Source organism: Akebia trifoliata, chromosome 14 (genome assembly GCF_017979445.1).
Source record: "Akebia trifoliata isolate Shusen 1 chromosome 14, ASM1797944v1, whole genome shotgun sequence".
In the NCBI taxonomy this organism is placed as follows: Eukaryota; Viridiplantae; Streptophyta; class Magnoliopsida; order Ranunculales; family Lardizabalaceae; genus Akebia; species Akebia trifoliata.
In genome coordinates this window covers 565158-590757 of record NC_141388.1, presented here as the reverse complement: position 1 = coordinate 590757, position 25600 = coordinate 565158, and the positions used below count along the sequence as shown (strand labels likewise).

Here is a 25600-nt window from a genome sequence, read left to right as displayed (position 1 = left end):
AAATTTTAGTGTCCAACGTCCAATAGTGGGTGAGATGGGAACTGGAATGCAGATTCTCCTTTTCATCTGTTATAATTGGATATGGGGTTTCAGTGGGATCTCATTTAGCTACCAGTAACTCCAGAATGGGATGGATTATCCCAAACCAAGATCTGCTCAATTCAATATTGGAATTATTAGGGTGAGAACCATTTACATTGAACAGGTTCTGAATTTAGGAATTTAAAATTTTTAATAGTGGAATTGGTACCGATATTTATACATGAATAAAATTTTATCGTATCAACATTAGTTTTCGAGTTAGTGCTACTCTCTTGCCAATCTTATTCAATATATATACATAAGTGGCGTTCAGAGGCCCTAAAGAGAGCCAAACATAGTGCCAAACATTTTTTCGATGTATGGGTTAGAGGTTTTGGAATGAATTGATTTTTTTCTGTGAGGATGATCTCTTCACCTAGAGGCTATACTCGTAAAAAAATCAGCCTATTCTGAAACTTCTAACCTCTATATATATTGAGAAAATGATATTGCACAATAAAGATGACATCATTACTTTGTCACACTTTAAAAATAATAATAATAAATACTGTTTAGGGGGTTTATAAAAAATTGCTCCCACGAAATCTAAGTTATAAGTACTTGTCAACACGGTTTCAAAACTTGCCCGTGACTAAGATGTGTCGCCCAACAAGAAGTCGGACGGACAAGTCAATGTATTGAACAAGATGTCTCAAACATATCGGAGACGAGACAGTCTCGTTGTCCAAACGAGTTTTAAAATCATGTTTGTCAACCGCACTTTACCTATGAAAAGAAGTTGGGCGTGGAATTGTGAATCACCAATTCATTCGGAATCTATTTATGGGATTAAAAAGCATTGTTAATAGGATTTCCTCTTACTATTGTTATGGCTATTATTACTTATTAATATTAAATATAAATGTGTATTTAACAATTAAATTTCCTCGTCGATTTTGAAGATTTCCAACACATTATGTAATTGTAACAATATTTAATTCTCCAAATACTACATTACTGGAGTCTTCTAGTTGCAATAATCACTAATATCTAATTACATAAATTATTTTAAAGACAGTAAAAGATAATTATATATTTAACAAAAAAAAATGAGTGGAGAACCGGATTGAAATTACAAGTTGACAGAAGACTTGGATCTAAATATAAATGAGTATAGGAACAAGATTCTTTATGCCGATCTTGGGCTGAGTTTTTTCACAAAGAACATCTTTCATTAAGTTTGGATAATTGTTTTTTGAAAATCCAGTAACTACTGCCTCGGAATTGATCAAACAAGTTTCTCACATGCATTGGGCTGGATCACCTGTACACTCTTTTTACATAAATGATTAAGAACACCTAGAGAATTAAAATCAAGCCAACCAAACCCAACATCATCTTATTAATGAAGTTCAATTTATTCCTATTTTCCCCGATAGTTTCTCTCCTCAATATATACATATTAATTTTCTTGGTAGTTCGATAGATACACACGTACACATACATATAGGGAATAATCTGCCTGTATAGCATAAAAGCAGTCTCTGCAAGGTCAGTTGGTGGTATGTGATCTTCCTCAGACTTGCACCCCAATCCTTTGAGCAACCTACATCAGTGAGTTCAAATGTGTCCACAGATAATCAAACACCCTATGAACAGAACTTATTTGGAATACATTTCTTTCTTTTTATTCTATAAGTATATACAAGTCAAGTCTTAAAGTTTCATTACAAAGAAAAAATTAGAAAATCCAAGTGTTGCATGGAGGCCAGCACCATTTTCCGGTTTTGATTTGAATCTTGGAAGAGGCAACCTGGGAAAGTGGGTGGGGAGGGGGGGAGGACAAGGGTGGTACAAGAGTGAAAGCCACAAGAGTCCTCGGAAAAGGACTACTATGGGCCGTTAAAGAAGGGTACTAGAGTGAAAGCCACTACAGATTAGGCCACTGCAGACACCGGCTGTGCATACCATTCTAGGTTTAGCCAACCACATAGCTATATAACTACCACTCATCTACCTTTGCACCATTACTTAATGGAAATCTAACTTGGGACACATGTGACTTCTTCTTAAGAAATGAAGTAATCAGAATTGATCATCATCAACATCAAAGACTTATCCCGAAAAAATGAGGCCGGCTGAACAAATACCGCTCCTCTATTCAGTTATGTGATTCTGCCTAAAACCATGTCTTATATTACTTCAAGCGTGTTCATATCTGCTCTCACTACCTCAATATATGCTCTTTTTAGTCTTCTTCTCGCTATTATAAAAGCAACAACAGATACAGTGAGTAGGAGTAACATACCTCCTTGAAAGAGTGAACATCACTTCCCCAGAGCCAAGCATCGCAACCCGCATCTCTGGCACCCCATATATCATTCCTTCGATCATCCCCTACATGCACGGCATCCTCGGGTTTAATCCCCAGTAACTCACAAGCCTTTAGAAATATTGTTGGGTTTGGTTTCTCTGCCTCCACCTGTAGTGAAAAGCATTCTAGACCATTAGAACAGAAAATCCCCAATAAGAGTGACGCCACAAAAAGTATAAGTCACTCACCTCGGCTGACACGGCAACTGCATCAAACCAGTGAACACAATTCAGAGCCCTTAAAACTGATCGTAATCGTGTGTCAAAGTTTGACACAATGGCAATTTTCACACCAGATTTTCTAAGGGCCTTAAATACTCTCTCGGCATCGGGATCACAGAGGCGCCAAGCCTATGAAAAGACATTAAAGAAAAATTGAATTAAGAAAGGATACATACAATACCACTGATGCTGTGCACAGGGAAGCTTAAGAAAAACTTAATAAAACTACCCCAACCTTGTCAGTTTCATAGTAGTGATAAAGTTCTTCGAAGTACTGGGAATCTGAACAACCCGTAGAAGACCTGACAATAAATTGCCAAAAGGGCCTCCCATCATCCACATATCTACAATTACAATGAAGCCCACCTTCGGTAAATACACCAAACGTCTGACTAGAGTAAATAATTAGAAAAGAACTAGACTGAAAACTTACAGATTTGGCAGGTAAAGAAAGATGAATGAAAATCATTTACATTTTCAGTTCTTTCTAAATTATTTCTAACTAGTATTAAGCTCGGGAGTCCCTATAAACAATCATCTCTTTATCTAATTAGTGCCACAAAGAATAGCATGGGGATTTCAAACCATATTTCTATTACAATGATTGACTCGGACCATAAATCACTCTGTTCAAAAACTTGGGGTTGAAGAGCAGAACCTTGGGATGACTTACTCTATTCAAGAATATTAAGAAAGCCCAAACATACCCATAAAAAAAAAAGGTCCCAACATAATGAAATAAAAAATCATAAATCACTTTGAAGGATGATCTGAGAAATGAATTCATCGACAATTAGTAATGCTTGTTGTTGGTTCACTAAATTTCCCAACTCGTTGATTCAAAGCAAGAAAATGTCTCATGCTGGCAAAATGCACGTATTTACTTCTCCAACAATGGGTTGTGGATTGTTGAGTCACGAATGATATCCCCACCAAACAACAAAGATTCTCAAACCCTCAAAAGGAAAGCTTTCAAATAAAATAAAATAAAAAACGAAAGGAAGTGAAACGAAATCAAACCTGAGCCGAGATCTACCCCACGGCTGCTCATAAGCCCACCGATACCGATTCAGTATTTCGTCTTCCGAATACTCCACCCCATATTTCTCTCCAATCTGTCTATAAATCTACAAAACAACACACAAATATAATTTTAAGTTGCGGAGAATAACAAGAACAAAAACAATAAGATGGGTTTGGGGGTTGGGAATGCTAACTTGCGCCATGGGTTGAGAGGGAACTACAAGAGTTCCAACAGCGTCAACGAGGAGGGCCTTGTGTGTGATCTCACCGTACAGAGATCTCCTGTATTCTTCATAATCTTTTGCTCCCAAGAACTCGAAAACCAACCGTCTAGAACCCACGAATTCAGCCTCTTTAGAGGTTGCAGAAGAGAAAGATAGAGCTCCTCTTCCGCCACCACTATTATTTAGGTGGTGGTTGTTCTTCGCAGTGATCCCATTGTAACAAAACCCACTTGTGAAATTCGATCTATTATCTATCAATTTTCTCATAACCCTAGTAGCCATCTTCGTGTTCATCGCCATTAGTGCCGGCTTCCTTCTTCTTCAGTTTTTTTAGTTTTCCATTTAAGAACAGAGAAGTTCTCTCTGCTTTTTTGTCACTTGTCGTCTTGGCCTGCGAAAGCTGCCACAATCAATCGAGCGACTGCAGCGTGGCGAATATATAGTTTTAAAACGCGAATTCTTGACTCGTTTAGTGTGTCAGTCGAGTTACGAGTAGAGTCAACTCGGATGAGTTAAATGGATATATATTAGACATTTAAAAACTGCTTTTGATATTAAAAAATAATAATTTTATATTTTGTGATTTTCTAAAAAAAAAAATTACATAAATTATCTTGTTTTGAACTGGTTACTATATAATTTTGACATCCAATAAGTCTGTTGGATTTAAAAAAGTGTGTTTCACTCTTTATCATAAAGAGATTCTGACACTTAATGAGTCCCTTGAAGATGCCCTAACACTTTTAAAATTGACGAAGGGTTAGTTCAAATGTTAAAGTTATTATTTAGATGGTGTGTTAGGGAATCTGAATGATGAATGGAGTCCAAAATGAATAAATAGGACCTTTATGATGTCAAGGGAAGGGGGAATTGGTGAAAAAAAAAAGCAATTTAACAATATATGCATAATTTTTTTATTTTTTTTAATATAAGAATCATTTAAATTTAAATTTTTTTAATTAATTTATATAATATTTAATTGTAAATATTTTTTTGTAATTTAAAATACTACCTAAGACATTTATCTTTACTTTAGAGAACCTACAACTTGTCTCTAAATTTAGAGGTAGAGACATTTGAACCTAATTTCAATCATTTTCTATACCTCTAATAATCTCTCTAAATCATTATTCAAGGTTCTGAATTTAGAGATGCTATAAATTTTAGGATCTATCTCTAAATTATTATTTATTATTTTAAATATTTATTTTATATTTAATTTATTTTTTACATAAATGTTATTTTAACTTTCATCTTTTAATAAAACATAATTTAAATATAATCTTTGTCAATTGCAATTTTTTTCATCAATCCTAAATTTAAAGACTGAATAATGATTTAGAGGGGTGAATGCTTGAGTTCAAATTTGTTGCAAAGAGAGTATCTTTTTAAAATTCATAGAAAATGTTAATTTGGAGTTGCTCTTAGAAAACTAAAATTAATAAACGAGATTGTGGGATAGTAAAATTGTAATTTTATTTAATTCGGAAAAATTACTCTAATAATGTCGAGGTAAAATGTAAATGCGGGGCATTTACACTTGGTGTCAACCAACACCCACCACAAAAGGAAAATTAGCCCTACGTCACGATTGATCAGATGTGAGATGGGACTTATGTCCAACCAAAGAGAGAGGGCATTATAGTATATATTGCATTGAAGTTCGAACAAATCATCATCTTCAATGCTGACATGACAGACAGAAGATTGTTAGAAGTCAGCAAATTGTGTGCCATTCATGTGGGCCCAGCTGCGTCATCGCACATCTCTTCGCTCTTACACGACTAAGATTTGTTGTCCAAATCAGATCCCATTGTCTTCAACCCACTACAGAATCATCTACGTGGCAAAAAATTTAAAATTCAGAAAGAGAATTTTTTTGCTATCTGATTGAGTTACCTGTTGCCAAGTATATTGGGAGAACAAAAACTATATCAATAAATAATTGTAACTATTGTTTAAATATTAATGCAATTTTAGAGTGTTTTTGTGAAATAATCTAATTTTCATTAAGATCTGAATATAGTAATGTAATATATAATAGTTTGTTTATATAAGAAAGTGATTTACATATTAAATTATTTGTAATTAAAGTTGTCAATAGATAATTATTGTTTTGGATACTACTCCTATAGCTTGGTGCCTGAGATTGTCTATTTTTATTATTAATCTTAATTACTTAATATTTTATATTTTTTTAGGGGAAAAAAATCATTATTATTTACTTATTATATTATTTAACTCATCCGAGTTCTCTCAAGTTGCAGACTTGACCCAACAAGCATTGAGTCCAATGGAGTTTTCAAATTCTAAAATTATGGCTTGAGCCACAAATGTTGTTTTAAGCATCAATGACATTTATTTTGGTTGAATAAGGAACTACCAAGTAAAGAAATTTCCAAAATCTTGAAAACATGAACATTGAGATTACACCTTTAATCAGTAAGTTTTTCACCCAACTTGATTTTAGAAAGATACAAACAAAGAATCATGATAATCTAATTATCTCACATGACACACTCAATCAACTCTCCTAACGTGACAAGTTCGGAAGTCATAGATTTGTATATCACACGATACACAATTATATTTTTCCAAAAAATGTATTACAAGAAGTACAGATCTACAATTCCAGAATTTATCATATTAGAAGAGTCGATTGAGTGTGTGCCAGTTAGGGTCTTCAAGAAAATGAAAAAAAAAAAATGACTATATAACTTTAATTTTTTTCATTTTATGTTTTTTTAAAATTTTATTTTATTTAATTGTTTAATTTTATTTCTTTTTAATAAAAGTTTGGATAATTTTGTGGATGAAAAGCAGTTCTCTGGTCCTCCCCAATATTGGGAATGTGGATAAGAAGAGAAGAGTTGAGAAAAAGTAGAAGAATAAAAGGGTCCCACATATAATCTCCCATTAGAGGTGATAAAGGAAGATGAACCATACATGAAAACAACAATTGAGAAAATGTGGATGAGAACTTAGAAAGTGACCCAAAACGTATTGAACAAATCTTCATCCATGCTCCTCTCTCTCTCCTACTTTTCCTTCTTTTATTCTAGACTTGCCACGTGTAATTAATTACAACCTTACATACATATTAGATGACTCATGACCCAATTGGGGTCTGCCAGGGTTGCTGTTTATCCCTACTTTAGCTTGAAAGAGGTGAATCAGTTGGATCCCTGATTCACCATAACTGGCCGGGTTTGGCCAGGTGAGTCCCTTCTTGACCTGACCGGATCTGATCCTACCACTTGTATTGGGGTCGGCCTAATGGACCAAACCACTGATCTCAATGATGATCTATATGTTTTTCCAACTCATTTATATTTTATTGACTTAGAAAAAAGTGGAGAATTAAGTAAAAAACTTAGATCTAATGGTGTGATCATGAAGAAATGATTGGACTAGTATGAGATTTATGGATAATCGATTTAAACACATTTTTGTGTATTTATTTTTTATTTAAATTCCTAAGAAATCAAATAGTTGAATTTGCATTGCATCACTTGACCAAACCCAAATCTAAGGATTCAATCCAGCTACGGGTTCTTCTATCGATTTCACCCTAGTCGATCGAAGATCCCACTAGGACCACTAAAAGTCTTTATGGAACTATTGGTACACATATGGGTGATTAATATTGGTTTGATGCTTCAGGCTAAACTCTTTCCATGGTGTGTGTGACCGTCAGAAGGGGGGGGCATAGGCACAGGAACATATTTATCATGAAATGCTGATCCACAAGTACTAGTGATTCTAACTTAATAGTCCTGAGTTCTACAAAATAATTCTCTATGTGCATGGCCAATTCCTCTTTTGGCGTAATCATACACTTGAAAATTGTATACTTTTTTTCTTCAAGAAGAATAATTTTCTCATTCATTTTTCACTAGGAATCATTAAATCACTTAGGACATACATGTTTGATTGCACAAAAAACTCTAAGGAAAATAATTTGCCATGAAAAACTTAAATTTAAGGGTTTTTGGGTGCAAAACAAATTTGTCCTCATTTTTCTCACAAAAATCTTCTTACCCTTGAGAAATTGAGGGTGAGCAAACATTTTTTATTAATCATGTTGGAATAACATTGAAATGTACATCGTGAGAGATATTTTTAACATAGATGTGAATCAAAATTATAGATGCTTTCATTGGGATATATGTTAGAGATATCCCCCACGAATACATTTTAATGTTACCTCAGCATTATCCTTTTTATTATTTTAATTTGACCTATTCATTGGACACACTTGGAGCTGTATGTTGGTATAGCAGTTTTTAACAGATTCCTTAAAAAAAATAAAATAAAATAAAATAAAAAAAAGCAATTCCTACTCATGAAAATAAAGAATAACCGCCAAGTCAACGTCCAAGACAAAGTAGTTGAAACGGTCTTATACCATATATTAAGCCATAAAAGTCTAATTAAAGTCGTTCAAACTCTTTTCTCAACCAATTATTTCTTGCTTTGCATTTATGCTTTCTCTCCCTAACAAAATACTCTTTCTTTCTTTCATTTGAAAAAAAGAAAAAAGAAAAAAGAAAAAAAGAAGAATGGATCTTTTGATTGCTTTGTTTCCATTTGACATCCTAAGCTAAATTTAAAAAAGAAAAAGAAGGAAAAAAACCCTTAGGGGGAAGGAGTTAAAGGACAAGATTTGTGTCAATGGGGAGTGTCAACAAGTCAGTGCTGTGTTATGAATCAAACAAGATCACAAGCAATGGGATATGGGAAGGAGACAATCCCTTGGAATACGCACTTCCTCTCTTCATCGTGCACCTAACTCTTGTTGTTGTCACCACTCGCTTGGTCGTTTTCATCAGCAAACCTTTTCGAGTTCCTAGGGTCATAGCCGAGCTCATCGTAAGTAAATAATTAATTATATATATCAAAGTGACCATGAATGCCATTAACCTTTGATATCGCATGAGAAAATGACATATGATGTGTGGCTGTGATGGGAACATATTCCTAGGGATTCCCAAAAAGAGATCCATTGAAACACTTCTTTTAACTTCCATCTCGATTGACTGTACATTGACAATGTACATGCGAGATTAAAAGGTTTTATAACCATTTGATTTTAGCAATGTTAGATGTTTTATTTTTTTGTCTTAAAATTCTTTATTATTATTATTTTTTGATGACGGGAGTTCTAAACCCATTGGCCCAGTTGGTAAGGATGGGGTAACTGGCCTCAAAGAGTGCCATATCTCGCCCAAATCCCTGAGTAGATGCAAATATGCAGTATCACCCAAACCACACATACCAGGTAAGAAGGGATAAATCCTTATGGGTGGCCAATCAGAGGGCTTAAAATTATATGATAAAAATTTCTTAATATTACAAAATTATTTATTAAACAGCCATCATACAATGACACTGATACATTCTTAAAAAAAAAAAAAAAAATCCCTCTTGCTACTTAGATGATAAAAATATTTACCTTCTATGAGGTCTTATGAAACAATGAATGAATTATAATTTACTAACATGTAATGGTTGTATTGGATGCTAATGCTTATACAAATATGGGGCTTTTAACGAGAGATTTTCTTAGTTTAAAAGTCAATCTTGGATTTCACAAAATCACAAATGACAAATACTCGAAACCTAACAAGTGTAAATATATAAATTGGGGATACCCTCAATACAGGTGGGTGCGTGTGATTGGTCATTCAAGGATTCTGTAATAAAAAGAAAGATAATAAATGCCCTTAGCATTCACAAATTAAAACGATGTTTCACAGAATGTTTTATGAAAAAATATATATATATATATATATATATATTTGATTCAAGAATCATTAATCTAAGCCGCGGTACTGGTAGTAATAATTAATTAAATGAAATGTTGTTTAATGTTGTTATAAGGGTGGTATTATGCTGGGTCCATCTGTGTTTGGAAGGTTCGGTTCCATTTCATTGAAGATATTCCCTGTGAGGGGTGTGATGGTGACAGATACAATGGCAAACTTGGGACTCCTCTACTTCATGTTCTTGGTTGGTGTCGAGGTGGACCTCGTCGCCATCAAACGAACAGGCAAAAAAGCTTTCGTCATCGCCATCGCCAGTATGATCTTGCCATTCGCTATCGGTGCCAGCTCCTCTTTCCTTCTACAGTCCAGCTTCAACAATAATAAAAGCAAAGGAAGCCTTGTCCTCTTCTTCGGTATCTCCCTATCCGTCACAGCTTTCCCAGTACTCGGACGAATACTCGCTGAGCTAAAAATCCTAAACACAGAGCTCGGAAGGATAGCCGTGTCATCTGCCATTGTCAATGATATGTTTGCTTGGGTCCTCCTCGCCTTAGCTATAACACTATCCGAGAGCAACACAACTTCATGGGCCTCTGTTGCTGTAGTCCTCTCCAGTGCTGCCTTTGTCTTGTTCTGTATTATCGTAATTCGTCCAGCCATGATGTGGATTATACGACGAACACCCGAGGGTGAGAACTTCAATGACATGTATATATGTCTGATTTTGACTGGAGTTATGCTTTGTGGTTTCGTAACCGACGCACTTGGCACACATTCGATATTTGGTGCATTTGTGTTTGGGCTTGTGATACCTAATGGTCCGCTGGGGACGACATTGCTTGAGAGGCTGGAGGACTTTGTGACTGGGTTGCTGCTTCCGTTGTATTTTGCTGTAAGTGGGCTTAATACTAATTTAGGGAGCATTAATATGAGTAATTGGTTTTTCTTGTTCGTCGTCATCATCTTGGCTAGTGCAGCAAAGGTGTCTACTACTCTGCTTGTTGCTCTTTACTATCGGTTACCATTTCGTGAAGGAGTTGCCTTGGGTTGGCTCATGAACACCAAAGGTATGATTGAAATAATCGTACTCAACATCGGGAGGGACCAAGGTGTAAGTATGATTAATTTTCTCTTCCCATCGATCTCATCTATAAGTAAATATGAATTCATTACAAGATCTTATATGAAATCTCTTCCCATCTCATCATTGCTATGTGCTTGGACACTTGAAAATGAAAGGAAATCCTAACTAAAATTCTATTTCTAGTTAACTTCATCTTAGTAGGAAATAATTATTAAATATCCTTCTATAGTAAATTTTTATTTTTGCTAAGTAACAAAGAAAATACATTTATATAAAATAAAATTGGAAACACCCCCACTCTAACAGATTACTGATGAATGAAAAACTACAAATCACTCCAAGAAAATATTTACACACTTCAAATTTTTTTAGACAAAGAGAATAAAATCCTTTATAATTTCTTCAATCTCAAGGGAAATCTTTTCCAATCTGACCATTTGTTGCATAACCCTAAATTTTGTTTTGGTGATTTAGACATACTCACCATGCTTTGGTTCTTTTCAAATTTCAATCTCAATTCTACGTTTGATACAATCCAATCGTTTGAGATGTAGAATTCTCCTAATATTATACAAGGACAATAAATTTTAGTCTAAGATGTCCAACATGGGAGGAAAAATTACATATATTTTCCAAGAATCTCAACTCTTGTTTTATGATCCAGAATTCCTTATAACAAGCAGATTAACATGCGTTATTTTCTGTGGTGATCATCATAGGTGTTGGAAGAAGAGTCTTTCTCAGTTATGGTATGTGCGGCGATAATAACGGGGTTCCTCGTCACACCCATGGTCATGGCCATTTATAAACCAGCTAGACGTTTCGTTCCCTACAAACGCAGGACCATTCAGAGGTGGAAGCCTGACACAGAATTTCGTATGTTAGCTTGCATCCACACTCCTCGAAACGTTCCAACCATCATCAATCTCCTCGAAGCCTCCAACCCGACCAAGAAATCCCCTATTTGCATCTATGCACTCCACCTCGTCGAGCTCACCGGCCGCGCATCTGCCATGCTCATCATCCACAACACCCGCAAGTCCGGCCGACCTGCACACAACCGCACCCAAGCCGAGTCCGAACACATCATAAATGCCTTCGAAAACTACGAACAACAGTTTGGAGATGTTTCTGTCCATCCCCTTACTGCCATCTCTCCCTACTCTACCATGCACGAAGACATCTGTAATCTTGCAGAGGACAAACGTGTCGCCTTCATCATCCTTCCTTTCCATAAGCAACAAACTGTAGACGGTGGAATGGAGACAACCAACACCGCCTTCCGAACAGTTAACCAGAATGTCTTGGCCAATGCACCTTGTTCCGTAGGTATCCTTGTCGACCGAGGTCTAAGTGGGTCCAGCTCTGTCGTTACCCGAGCTACTTCGAATGCCACCAACATATCCCACCATATCATGGCACTATTCTTTGGAGGTCCAGATGATCGGGAAGCACTAAGTTATGCCAGCAGGATGGCGGAGCACCCCAACATTACACTCACTATTCTGCGCTTCGTTCCTGGGGAAGACACAGTAGATGCGGTGCTTCCCGAGAACGACGAAGATGACTCCAATGACCATAGAGTTCTGACTGTGATCACTGGTATTGATAAGGAAAGACAGATTGATGAAGATTTCTTGACTGAATTAAGAGTGAAGTACTCGAGTAATAATTCAATCGTGTACACGGAGAAGTCGGTGAACAATGGGGAGGATACAGTATCAGTGATTAGATCAATGGATGGCATTCATGATCTATATATAGTTGGTAGGGGACAAGGTATGATATCACCACTCACAACTGGACTAACTGATTGGAGTGAATGTCCAGAGTTGGGTGCCATAGGTGATTTATTGGCTTCCTCAGATTTTGCAGCAACGGTGTCTGTGTTGGTGGTACAGCAATATGTGGGTATGGAACTACAATATGATGGTAGCAAAACACCAGACAGTCCAGCACAGCAGAGTGAGTATTTCGACGACATACGAAGGCCACCACAAGAACCAACCAATGGTGGTGCTCAAGCTCAACATCAACATATGCCCATGCATTAGAGTGAGTGAGTGATGCCCACCAAATCCCCATTCTCCTTATTCCACAAAAATTAACGAACCACCACGGAGATTGTGACACCTGAGTGGTTGACTTGTATTCTTGACCCCAACACTATTTTCTTTAGTGGACCTGGCTTGATAATTATCATGATTTCTAACCGTTGGATTTTTAGAAAAATTTGACATGTTTGATTTCCATAATTTTGATTCTTGTAAAAATCATTTTTTATTATTTAACAAGGTGTCACCTTAGCCCATAGGATTAAGAGGAGAGCATCATATCTCACCCAAATCCCCCAAGTGGGTGGGACTTGAACTTAAGACCCCTCCCTTTTTCCAACAAGGTCATGAATCAATTTTCTTTGATGCATATCTTAATTATGTTGTTAGGACTCTATTCTTTACCAAGTGAAATTTTTGTACTCATAAACTTTGTAACACCTCCAACTGTTTGAAATGTGGCAGAAAAAGATAAAATCGAAGGAGAGAATTTCTCTTTCACCCAACCATGGAAAGAAAGGAAATTTCCTAGCATCACCTTGCAACATCTAGAAACATAATCCCTTGCCACATAGTTGTAAAGGATGGAATTCTAAGAATTTGAAATTTTCTTTTAAAAAAAATTATTTTTCACCATTGAATTTTCATTTAAAATTTAAGACTTCGATAGTCATCCAATTTCAACACCTTAGTTCAAGTTTGAATTTTTTTTTTTTTTTTTTTGGGAGGGGGATATAAGTTTTAACATGAAATCTAAAAGATTGCGTCGTTGGATTAGCAATTTGATAATCCACGTGGCCCAAAGATCCTTAGTAAAATTTGAAATTGTAAGATTAAAATTTATGGTTAGAGGAAGTGGGGGCAGGAGAGATTTTCTCTCTTTTGGCTGTCTTTTTCACCATGTGTAAAATGGCTGGGGGTGATGTGAGCAAATTTTGCTTTTTTATTATTTTACCAACAAGAAAAAGTCAATAAAAATCTTGTAGAGATTATTAGTCTTTTCTCGAGTTTATGATTTGTCCGAATAGAAAGATTATTTCCCATTCATTTACGTCATTAGAACCCAGTTAAAGATCCTCATTGGTAAGGTAAATCAAACCATCATCAATTAAATTTTGAAAAGCTCTGAGAATTGAATAATTTAGATTCGTGCTAGTCTGACTAAAAAAAAGACACTCAACTGATGTGGCACATGCACAAAATCATAGATTTTCTTCCTCGGGATATACAAGGAAGATATCCATTGTTACGTGCAGTTGAGTATCATTTTTCGAGTCAGTTTATCATTACACAATAATTTAGGTTACTCTACCGTATGAAGTATAATATGTAGACTTGATTTTCAGCCGAGTTGATTTCAACTTGAGCAGAGGTCTGGTCACAGTGACATCACATCACTATAGGATTTTGAAGACTTGTATGTTGACGGTGCACATGGGAGGGAGAGTTCATCCCGTCTCACTCACTCAAGCTCGAATCCACTCGAAGAGGACCAAGTACTGGATCACTTGGCTAATGGTATCCCTTTGTCCACACAGGTACGGAGTATATCAAAGTAGCCAAGATGAAAGAGGGAAGTATTGTAATAGCAGCATATGCGAAAGCTCTCCAAGAGTGCTGCTTGCTCTCACGCATGGCATTGAACTCAGCAATGAAAGTAGAAACAGTACTCAGACATCCTAACAATCCAAACTGAATACCTGTTGCAATGATCTCACACCTCTTGGTGTTCACCTGCACACAAAAATAAAAAATAAAAAAATCAAACCATTCCTTAAAACTTCGAATGCATTTTAGTCGCTCAAGTTGGTGATGAAGTTATTGGCGAGTCACTGCACTGACATAGATGTGCACAGTGCATCTCGAGGAAAAGCATCTATGGTTCCATGCACACATCCACATCAGCACAGTGCGAAATGCAGTCACTGCAGCACGACTCAATTCAAAATGGATATTGTAACTACATGTCAGACACTCATGTTTTTTAAAAATGTGAATGCATCTTGTGAGCAAGCTGTGACTCTGTCATACTTGGGTGGTGTGGCATGTAAAAAAAATCAATAAACGACTAAGCATATTCTTCTAAAAGTACTAATAGAGGTCACCACAACATTGGAACCTTACCACTTTCTTCATTGTTGAGAGTGCCGCCATCACACAAGCCGCTGAAACATTGGCAAGCAGAGTTCCAAAAGGTATCCATTTCAATAAGCCCTTCTTTCCCAATCCCCGTCCATTAAGCCGGGCTAAGAACCATCTGATCCACACACCTGGAGGTGCGACAATGCAAGCCAACCACAGTTCGGCATTGGAGTTGTCATCATCAAGCTGTCTCCTCACTAATGCCCCACTGAGACCCCATAACGAGCATAACATTAGCACCATCACAACTAGAACTGCCAGATGCCTCTTGAAGCTGTCTACCCTATAATTGTTTCTCGAGCTGGGTGTGTCACTTTCTAAACTTGTGCCACATCGCTTGAGAAGCCACCTGACACCCTTGGCTGTCTCAATCCCTGTACGAATGGATTCAGCTACAATACCTAGGCCTGCCAAGAGTCGCGAGTGCAAATGATTTAATATGTGTACATAACAAACAAAATATAAAACAATATTGGAAAAACTACAATGTCATATTATAGGTTCTGTCGCATGTGCAATGGAATTTTTTTTTGCAGTAGCGATGAAACATCAAGGGGTGCATCACAATCTAAGAAGCCATTATTTACACATGGGTACAGGGATAGTGAATAGCACGGATGATGAAAGAGAGACCATGGAAATGCAATCCAGCTATTGGCATGGGTGAGTAGAAATACAATCAAATCACGAATGTTATCTCCTTCCCAATTTCTGACCATTTGAAAGTTTGAACTCTATAGTGAACCAAATGTGAGTTACAATAAGTGTCTCCATATCTTTTCTTACTACCACCACCACCATCATTTTCGGCATTCCTCATCTTTTTAGAACCTTCGGCTTGCACCAAAGCACTACTTCAAACTGGGGCCATTTTTTTTGTTTTTGTTGTCAATAAAATCATGAGTACGCTCTTCCTCTTTTCTTAAAACTTATCAGTTATTTTCAAGTAAAAAAGGTAGCTTTGATAGTTGACCTTGACATAAAGCCGATTTTTTCTCTGATATCATCTTTTATTTTAACCTCGCATCACTCATGATCTGATAATGTTTTCTTTTTTTTTGTTGTACAAAAAAGTTACCAGGCCAGAATTGCTTCCTAGTGTATACCCACCATAATTATAAACTCGAATTGACTTGTTAGTGGGCGCACTTAGAGATTGGACCCATATCAAAGGTTGGTACCATAAAAAAAATCCCAACGACAATTGTGTCCAACAAGAAAGAGGTCCCTCCTACAAATATCCTTTCTCCATATGGAATTTTCTTGTTATTATTCATCCATCTTTCCTAAGATTGTCTTTAGTTTCTCATCCAGTCCTACTTGGGATGCATAATCACTAATAACATCAATCATTTTCTCTCCTAAGACTAGTTAAAGGGACAAAGTGCATCATTTGCACTATCAAGCCATTCTCAATGACCACCTACTCTGTTTCTATATCTCCCCCTTATAGAAGATTTTAGTCATCCCCACAAAGCTTCCGTGTTTTTTTACTCTTCTTCATATTTAATCTCTTGTAGATATGTGATGTTATTTCTCTTTAAAGTATCAACCAACCCCATTGCTTGTCTCTCAAAAATCCCTAAATTTCAATAGACCAATAGATACTCTTTTCAAAGTAGTAAGACATTCATTAAGTAATATTTAAGGCAAGGATTGCCTTTTCAAGGTTGATCATAGAGTAAGCAGATCAAAGGGCAACTAGAAATGGCCAAGTAAGAAATGTACTATACATATGAACAAAGTAGTGCATTTGAATTTGGTGCTCTTGTGTTCGCACTTTGTACCCACTCCACTCCATGTTTGAGGTCACTTATTGTTGAGTGTATATTTACCTCCACTCTTGGGTGTGTCATACCCAGGTTAAGCCCCGTGACCCTCTTATATTCATAGTTCTCCCCCTCTCCAACAGCAGATCGTTCTTTTGGCGTAGTCGGTTGGTTAACATGGTATTAGAGCACTAGGTTCGTATAGGTCACAGGTTCGAATCTTTCCACATTTATAGGTGATCACCCACCACCTATCACATAGAAGAGGGGCCCTCTTGCATTTTTAGAATGCTCTCATGTCAAATTACGTAGGCCCCACCTCTCTCTTGTATAGGTTGCAGCTCCTTTGCCTGTGAGATAAATCTTTGATGTCAGACTTCGGAACCTTTTTTTAGAACATTTTTAGGTGCATTGATAGTATTTACCATGGGGATGGAAACCTTGTGATTTTGTAGAGCATTCGCTCAATCAGCAGAGACTGAAAGATTATTCTACAAAATGCAAACTAACTTACCCAAGAGAATCCCGACAACAGCATGAACCCATCGGCCTTTAACACTAAGGTCAATCATTTCCTGATTCCAACCACTGAATGTTGTAAGGCTTCCTAAGTATCCCGTTGTCAATCCAATCGCTAGAAAATCAGATACATGGCATATATCTCTTTTGAACACTACACCCAACCACCCCATCAAGAAAGAACCCACCTGAAAGAAAGTATATCATAATTTGCAAGAGTGATACAATAATGGATGTAAATATTCAATATATGAAAAACTCCAAGCATTATCAGATGTGCACTGATAGTACCCGAAGGTGGGACCATTCATCATTTTTAATATGTTCTATTTCTTTTAGCAAGGGATCTTTCCATCTTCCTTCATAGTATGATTAAGATAGTTTGGAGATAGGAAGCTCAAGCAGACATTACATAACTTCTAAGTTGTGTATGTGTAGAAAGAGAGAGAGAGAGAGAGACCACATTAGAGGGAAGATCAAGATACGCAAAGCTTTGGTCGCTTGTGATAGCTGCAATTCCAGGGCCAAATAGCTCTTTCAATAAATACCTTGTGAGCACCTGAAGAATATTACATATGAAAGGTAAGGTTCTTTGTATAGAAAAATAAGCACATAAGATGGACGGCTAGAAAGATAGTGATTTGGTTAATGTAATGGAGAATGACATATGGAATAAATTTAGAGAAGAGACATGAAAATGTTGAACATTAAAAAATGTACATATCTTTTGTTTTTTAACTGGCAGAAGCAACAGAACGTAAAAGTTTCTAAGACATTTCATTCAACTGTAGGGATGACCCTAGAACACCCAAAGATAGTCTCTTGAGTTGCTCACTTAAGCTAATCCTAAATCATGTAACATAGATATACATACCTTTGTCAATGTCCAACATGTTGAACCCCACGATCTTGAAAAGTTGACATTTAAATACAGTTTAATTCTCATATTAAGAAATATACATTTTGAATAAATACCGTGTTTTCATAAGTTCAGAATTACATACAACTCTTCTTCTTTATGGCGTCAGAACCTTTTGATTACTCTTTCAATACTCACCCAAATTGCAAAAGGTCAAACAAGTTTTGTTTGACACTCAAAACTATAACTTGTTAGCACCAGAAGAGACACATACCAACCACATCATCCAGACATAGGGGAAGTCCAATCTCCCCAGCAAACTGAGAAGTAGTGCGATCCAATGAGACAGTGGGACTCAAGCCAGTATGTGCAACTCTCCCCAATTCTCATCTCATGGGAAGTAGCCATGTAAAGTATGTTTATTGAACTTCCCAAATCTATCAGTATTTTCTTCAAGTCATAATCCTCAGTTCTTAAGATAATCACTAATGCATCGTAGTAGGGGAAGTTCGCCCCATATAGGTCTCAGCCAGAGAGCATCACCACTGTATGTGGCTCCCTAGTCTCAATCCTAGACCTTTCAAGGTCAGTGTGGAAAACTTCCAGGACGTGGTCTGTCCACCTTATCATTCTCCTTTCTTAAATATACTCAGGTAGATAAGATTGGCTCAAGTAAAGTCAAGCTCAAACCCTGGGATCTAGAGGCACTCATGGCTGCTCTATTTATATTTGGTTACAGTTCATATAAATGCCAATCTAGGGGAAAGCAGTCATACTATATCAATAGTTTGACACTACCAACCAATCTTCTTCTGGTTCCTATTTAAGTTGCGTCCTGTTCTTACTTTCTTTTTTAAATTTCTTTATTTTTTTCCTTCTTGGGTGGATGAACTTTAATACGGTGCCACCAACTTGACCATCTCACATTGAATAGTTATAATTGTTCCCTTCAGTCATTGTTACTTTTTTTTTTTTTTGGGTACCTTTTCCATCTTTGTAGGAAAATAATCAGATTAACAACCAAAAACATTCAGAAAGAAAAAGCTCCTATTGAATGAGTTGTCAGTCATTCTTCCTCCATATAGAACAGTGGAGTTCAAACAATGAAAGTTACGAATGGGGCACTACTTTTGAAACCAACAAATACTAAAAGAGACATCTAACTAACTGTTAAATAAATAGATTGTAATTCACTACTAACTTTCAAGCTTACATATTCTAATTGTGCTTTCTATAGAGGACCAATCTATGCTTATTATAAGCTACAAGAAATTGGAAAACAAATACACCAATGGGATTATGTATAGATCACCATCCTCAAGATTTCTTTCAATAAAATGTTGAAATAGTTAGATTATATCCTGCAAAATGATTCACTTGAAATTCAAATGATTCATTTTTTTTTCCTGATAAGTTGAAATTTTTATTGACAAGTAAATCGGGAGTCGAGGTTGCCTGCCCAAGGAGAAGAAATATAGTGAGGAAGTAGCAAGAGTACTGCAATAGAGCCAAGAAGACCTAAAGACTAACTATGTATATCTAATGTTACAAACTCTATCCCATCTTCAAATAAGAATCCTCCAAACTCCTTAAAGAGTTGGCACCAAAAGAAAAAGGAAGAAAATATACATGATGAACTCTTGCATAGAACGTTTGCACCACTCAAAAACTCAATCATTTCTTTCCTTTTAAATTCCCCCAACGTATAGCAAATGGAATTACGACCCATAAAATCCTCTTCGAAGCACCGAATGGAAACCCAAGTCGCTGCCAACCATCATATAACATATCAATAGTTCTAGGAAAGCAAGAGGAAATTTGAAAGAGAGAAAGAAAGTGAGACCAGAGTTTCTAAGTGAATGGACTGTGAAGGAGAAGGTGATCCAAGGATTACCTATCCCTCTAACACGGGACAAAATCACACAAAAACTAAATCTCTATGAATGACATTGTCAATAGTAAGAATTCCATTTCAAGTGGCCAAGCAAATGAAGAAAGATATTTCCAAGGGGACTTGGGGCACCCAAATTGAAAAGGAAGGAAATGAAGATGCCGGATGGTAAGAAATTGATCAAAGGACGAAACATGGAAAACCCCATCCTGGCTACCATCCCAAACCCAACTATCATAATCCTCCTAGTTGATCGAGAGAAAAGAAATACGCTAAAAAAGACTAGAAATTAGATCAATTCCCCAATCATTAAATGAGATTCTAAAACCAAAATATCAATCCCTTTCCTAACCCGATCTCGTATAAAATACACAACTATCATCGTTTTCTTATTTAACAAAGCAAAAAAAGTGATGAAAATTGCTCTCCTTGATAGACGAAGTGCCAGACCAACATTGTAGTCAAAGTGGAACTATTTCCTCACCCAATTTTGAAGATGTTCTTCAGACGAAAATTTGGCAGGCCTTAAGGATACTTTTCCAAATCCTGTAGCCAAAAGAGGATCACACAAGCGCGGACTCCCAACCAAGATCATCCTCTTCAAACTTAGTACCAATGATTCTTCTCTACAGACTGTTTTGATCAACTCCAAGCATCCATAACCATTTTCCCAACAGTGTAGATTTCACGATCTTTAGCCTCCTGAAGCTTAAGCCACCTTGTTTTGTTTTTGATAAGTACATACGTTTCCAAGTCACTAGGTGGAATTTTCTTCTGCCTTATTATGCCACAAAAAATCCCTGAACAACTTCTCGAGTGTTTCCCCAACGCTTTTAGACATAGTATTATGACAACAAAAAAAAAAAAAAGACGCTAGCAATCGTACTTTTGATAAGAGACATCTTTCCACCTTTGGATAGATATCTCACTTTCCATGATTTGAACCTTCTACCCACACTCTCCAAAAGGTATATAATTATAAATTTTAAATTCAAACGATTCATTTGAAATTTATATTCTTTTGAATAAATTTAGTTTAGAAAAAAGTAGCACAAATAAGCTTCAAACAATTCATTTGAAATTTATATTCTTTTGGACAAATTTAGTTTAGAAAAAAGTGGCACAAATAAGCAAGTGTTCTAGCGGCTAGACACTTGCCAAAACTGCTTATCTTTTAAAGGTTTCAAAAGTTCAAATAACCAAAATACCCAAGGTGTTAATAAAGCCAATTGAAGAGAGATCATTCTTTTGGTAATTTATAAATTTAGATTGTGAGTCAACTCTTTATATGATAAAAGATTACTTGACCAAACTTGAGCCCCTCCACACACTTACATATAACCTCTTTGATCAAGTAAAACTCAGAGACTTAACTATAAATAAAATAGCAAAGTTCAGATAACATGTGTGTTGGGTGCGAGTCCGACCAATCTCTTCGATATGAATAGGTGTATATATATATATATGATGATGATGATGATCTAATCATATGTTGAAGCTTTATCAAGTTCATATATGTTGTACTTGTATGAACTTAGCTATTATATATACACCTATTCATAAATCAAGTACAGTATATAGGGTTCTTATATTTGATTTCTTGGGTCCAGTGTGCACCACATTTGGTACCTCTGTGCTACCCTGAGACATTACTTGCACATGCTTAAATAACACAGATTCAAACAAACAAAATAAAATGTTTCATTCAAATAGAATAAATGATAGACCACATTTTAATCTATAAACAATGTTTGACAACCATCAATATTTGTCTGTGGTGTATCTGACAAGAAATCCACACTCAAAACAAACTCCAAACGAAGTTTCAGATGTTACCCCAAGTATTCCAAAAACGGCCAAATGAGTAAGGCATGAAGCATACTCCAATGAATGAGGCAACTCTTTCTGGTCCTCCTGAAAATAAACAAGTTATATACAATTATACATAATCCACAAATCTGATCACAAGTGAAGATAGAGGTGTTCACATTCTTTATCATATATCCGGCGCAGATACACCCAAATGTTTCAATAGTGTACACAAATATTGATAAAAACCACGCCGATAAAGTAATTCATAATTTACAGCTTTTGAAACAACTCTTAAAGTATCTAAAATGACCTATGCTGAGGATGTACCAATGCAAAAAAAAAAAAAAAAAGATTACTCTACTTAGAGGAGTAACGGCGAAAAGTGAAGAGCTGTTTCAGCATGGGTATAAGTTTTGAGTTTTTTGACAGTGCTATACCATGGTTTTGGTATCTTTAGCATGCTTGATTACCAAAATGAAGTGTTCCTTCTTATTTCCTCCAACCAACTACAGAGCAAGTCAGTGATATTTTTTTCTGGATATATTTACTCCACTCTTTTTGGACCCTCCAACTCATGAGAGTTGAGGGATAAATGATATTGAATTCCTTGGGAGACTAACAATGCTTCTATATACCATTTTCAACATAGATTCTTTTATGAGTTAATTTAGAATTGTTTTCTCATTATGAATTTTTCCATTGGTCTGTCTGACTACAATAGATGGGAAATAAGTATCGTTAAGGACAATATCAGCCAAAGGTGAGACCATGTGATGAGTCTCACGTCCCAACCAAAAGATATCCTACCTAAAAAACTATCCAACTGGATGAGCAGAACCATCTAATGTAGGATTTCCACTAGAAAATATGCTAGATTTCAGAATTCCACATGGCTGATACAAAAAAATCAAAATTTTCGTTTTTCTTGAAATATTGTGGTTTATCTATTGGAGGACATTTTTAGCACATCCATCCAACATAGCTTGCCACTCAGTGCCATGAGGGTCTATCCTTTAATTTAGTTTTCATTTCCTCATCATTTTTCCTTGTATGTATGTAGCTGCGTAGTTGGTTAGTCCATAAAAATAGTGCCACTTCACAGAGTTTGTAACATAATTTACTTTCAAATAACTTTTCAAAGAAATTGACAAACGATATATGAGCCATCCAATAGGTTCTAGTCTCATAGAAAGGTAATGATGATATGTAAAAGATTGCTATATAATAATAGTAACCAAGAGAGTGGGTGTAAACTAGGAACAGACCTTGACAGGTTGGCTTGATGTGCTCACCGATCCACTCTTGTCTCTTGAGTAAAGGATTGCATCGGTTGAAAGCGGAGATACAAGCTCTAAAGGAAATGGAGACACAGGCGACGTGGTGCTTAAAGCATTAGTATCATGTAACCATAAACCATACGTTTGCAATTGTGGTTCCTCAGGAATGGGCATAACATTATCAAATGATAACCGTAGCCTACCGCTCTCACTATTCTTAATGATATTTAGTTCTCGATCCCCAATGTCCCCAGCTTGCGAAACGATTTCTCTTTCAATATCATCATCATCAAGGAATTGAGTAATGCTCCCTTGATATGAGAAATTTAGCGAATTTCTTCTCCAAGAAGAACTCGTAATACCAATCGACCCATGTTGCAATCCAATGCCATTCATTTCACCATTGTTGCAATTCTCTAGACTCAAACTTATTCGTGAAGAGCTTCTTTGAGATTCTTGATTACTATTGTCATTTGTAGTGCTCCCAATTTTAATGTCGGCATCATTGTGGATGCCACCGGCCTCCATTCCTGAATGGAATTATGTGGTGATATAGAATTCAAAAGGCCTTATGAAATGAAGATTAATTCTGAGGGCCAATATATTGGGTTGTTGTTCTGCTTCCGCTAATTCTTCTACTCTGCCCAATTTCAAGATTTATCAGCCTTGGGAACTGCTTTTGTCTAGAAATCTAACAGACAAACAAACAAAACCATGTTAAGTTACACCGACCAAGCTGACTTTTCCAAATTAACTACTGAAACTGAATTTTTTCACATACATCACAAGATTGAGAGAAAAAATGAATAAATTACCATAATGCATCAATTCATCGGTGGCCCACCTCCACAGAAAACAAAAATGATCTGACTTTCCAAATTAACTAATAGAAACTGAATTTTCATATCCATCACAAAATTAAGACGATACATAATATAATATATCAATTATAAAATAATTAATCAGTTGAACACAAAAATAATTTATCCCAATCTGGTATAACTTAAATTTATGCAAGAAAAAGAGAGAGGACAGAATAAATAACCATAGACACGCTGCACTTATCATTAAACAATCAATCTATGGGTGAGAGCGAGTCATACTGTTTTTTTTTTTTTTAAGATATAAAATAAATAAACAAATCTTTCTCTGGTAAGCAATCAAACATGGAAAAGTGAACCACAAAGGAAGAAGAAGAAGAGACGTGTAGATAATTTATCTCAAAAGCAGGGCATTGTTTAAACTTTGGTCCAAAAGTGTTTACTTAGCAGCGCAAGGCGGACCCATGCCATGAAACACCTTTTTCTGCAATTCATTGCGGATGAAATCCTTTCAAATTGACGGTTTCATCTTCGATTATATTATTATTATTTTTTCTATATAGTACTGTGTAGCTTTTGAAGGGAAAAAAAAAAATGTTAAAGGACCTGAATTTTGTGTGGAAGATATTTTAATTTGGTTTCGTAAAAGAATATTAGAGATTTGAGAGATACCTGAAAAAGAAAATTTTCCTTCCAATTAACAAGAAATCAATTGAATCCAATCAAAACCACACGATTCCAATGGAGAGAGAGAGAAAGGTGAGCTTAGACTTTAGAGGTATTTTTCTGGAGAGTTTCGTAAGAGAGACATAGACATTGAAATAAAATAAGGAGTCCAACCTCTTCGTTGACCGTGTTTGGGAAAATATATAATGAGATTTTTTTTTATTCGCGAAAAGTCGATCCGGTATTTCACGGAAACCGGATGACCAATCGCACGAAACTTAACGAGGGTAGTTTTGTAAATTAGATACTCCGAAAAACACGTTGGTGCATGTGCTTCATTCACTTTTCCGTGAGTAAAAATATCAAAGTTAAACCCCCGCAAATGGGCCCACCTTAACGAGACTTAAAACATTTTTAGACAAACCCTCCCAAATATTTTAGACAAACCCTCCATGTTGAGAGAATAATTGAGAGATCCCTATATTTACAAACTGATGACATGCCTAACAAAAATGCCCCTAGTCTTTAAATTTTATCTTAAAAAAATCTTTATTTATACCACAAGGTTTGATAAACTTTTGGAAAAGTGGAAAATTACATAATTTTGAATAGAAAAAGTTTAAGGTTTTTAACAAAAGGTTAAAATGAGATTGAAAGTGAAGGATTGCATGGTGAACTAAATTAAAAGAAATTTACATGTGGAAGATACTGGATTTTAAGAGAAAACTAAGGTTTTTTTATTAGAAATTGAAGATGTGGCCATTTAAATAGTTTAGTATTAGAAGAAGACCAAAGTCAAGGGGCTTGTTGTTAGTTTGAAATCACGAAATCTCAAATATTCACCAAAACATAACATGCATTTAAATCATTCCGTTTTTGAATTTACATTGCCACACCAAATATTTATTATAAATATGATAAAATTTTGAGTCTAGTATACTCTTCATTTTAATTTTCAAAATATGTTTTCAAGTAAGTTCGATGGTAAGTAATTTAATTTACCAATGAATTCGTCTCTTTTTTTTATTAGCAAGATCATCATTTTAAATTAGAATACCTACTAACAAACTTGCTC

At 35.8% G+C, this 25600-nt stretch overlaps 3 protein-coding genes across 5 annotated transcripts; 1 reads left to right on the top strand and 2 right to left on the bottom strand.

The window, feature by feature from the left end:
• Window positions 1-1388: 1388 nt before the first annotated feature.
• Window positions 1389-4284, bottom strand: LOC147385252 (Haloacid dehalogenase-like hydrolase (HAD) superfamily protein). Its single transcript, XM_086423373.1, has 6 exons — window positions 3834-4284; window positions 3637-3743; window positions 2852-2960; window positions 2584-2745; window positions 2330-2503; window positions 1389-1627 (listed from the first exon to the last, which is right to left on the bottom strand). The coding sequence occupies exons 1-6, from the start codon at window positions 4161-4163 to the stop codon at window positions 1598-1600; spliced, it is 912 nt and encodes a 303-aa protein (XP_086279499.1). The 5' UTR covers window positions 4164-4284; the 3' UTR covers window positions 1389-1597.
• Window positions 4285-8432: 4148 nt separating this feature from the next.
• Window positions 8433-12769, top strand: LOC147385251 (cation/H(+) antiporter 15-like). Its single transcript, XM_086423118.1, has 3 exons — window positions 8433-8735; window positions 9747-10742; window positions 11435-12769. Exons 1-3 carry the CDS (start codon window positions 8538-8540, stop codon window positions 12767-12769), a joined length of 2529 nt encoding a protein of 842 aa, XP_086279244.1. The 5' UTR covers window positions 8433-8537.
• Window positions 12770-13853: 1084 nt separating this feature from the next.
• Window positions 13854-24691, bottom strand: LOC147385250 (camphor resistance CrcB family protein). Of its 3 annotated transcripts, none has more exons than XM_086422603.1 (7): window positions 24532-24691; window positions 23027-23729; window positions 21786-21863; window positions 17660-17758; window positions 17195-17387; window positions 14894-15318; window positions 13854-14503 (listed from the first exon to the last, which is right to left on the bottom strand). In XM_086422603.1, exons 2-7 carry the CDS (start codon window positions 23564-23566, stop codon window positions 14282-14284), a joined length of 1557 nt encoding a protein of 518 aa, XP_086278729.1. In that variant the 5' UTR covers window positions 23567-23729; window positions 24532-24691; the 3' UTR covers window positions 13854-14281. The 3 variants fall into 3 exon arrangements, with proteins under 3 accessions (XP_086278729.1, XP_086278731.1, XP_086278730.1); XM_086422605.1 differs by lacking the exon at window positions 24532-24691 and adding an exon at window positions 24303-24420; XM_086422604.1 differs by lacking the exon at window positions 24532-24691 and adding an exon at window positions 23854-24274.
• Between the last annotated feature and the right edge of the window lie 909 nt (window positions 24692-25600).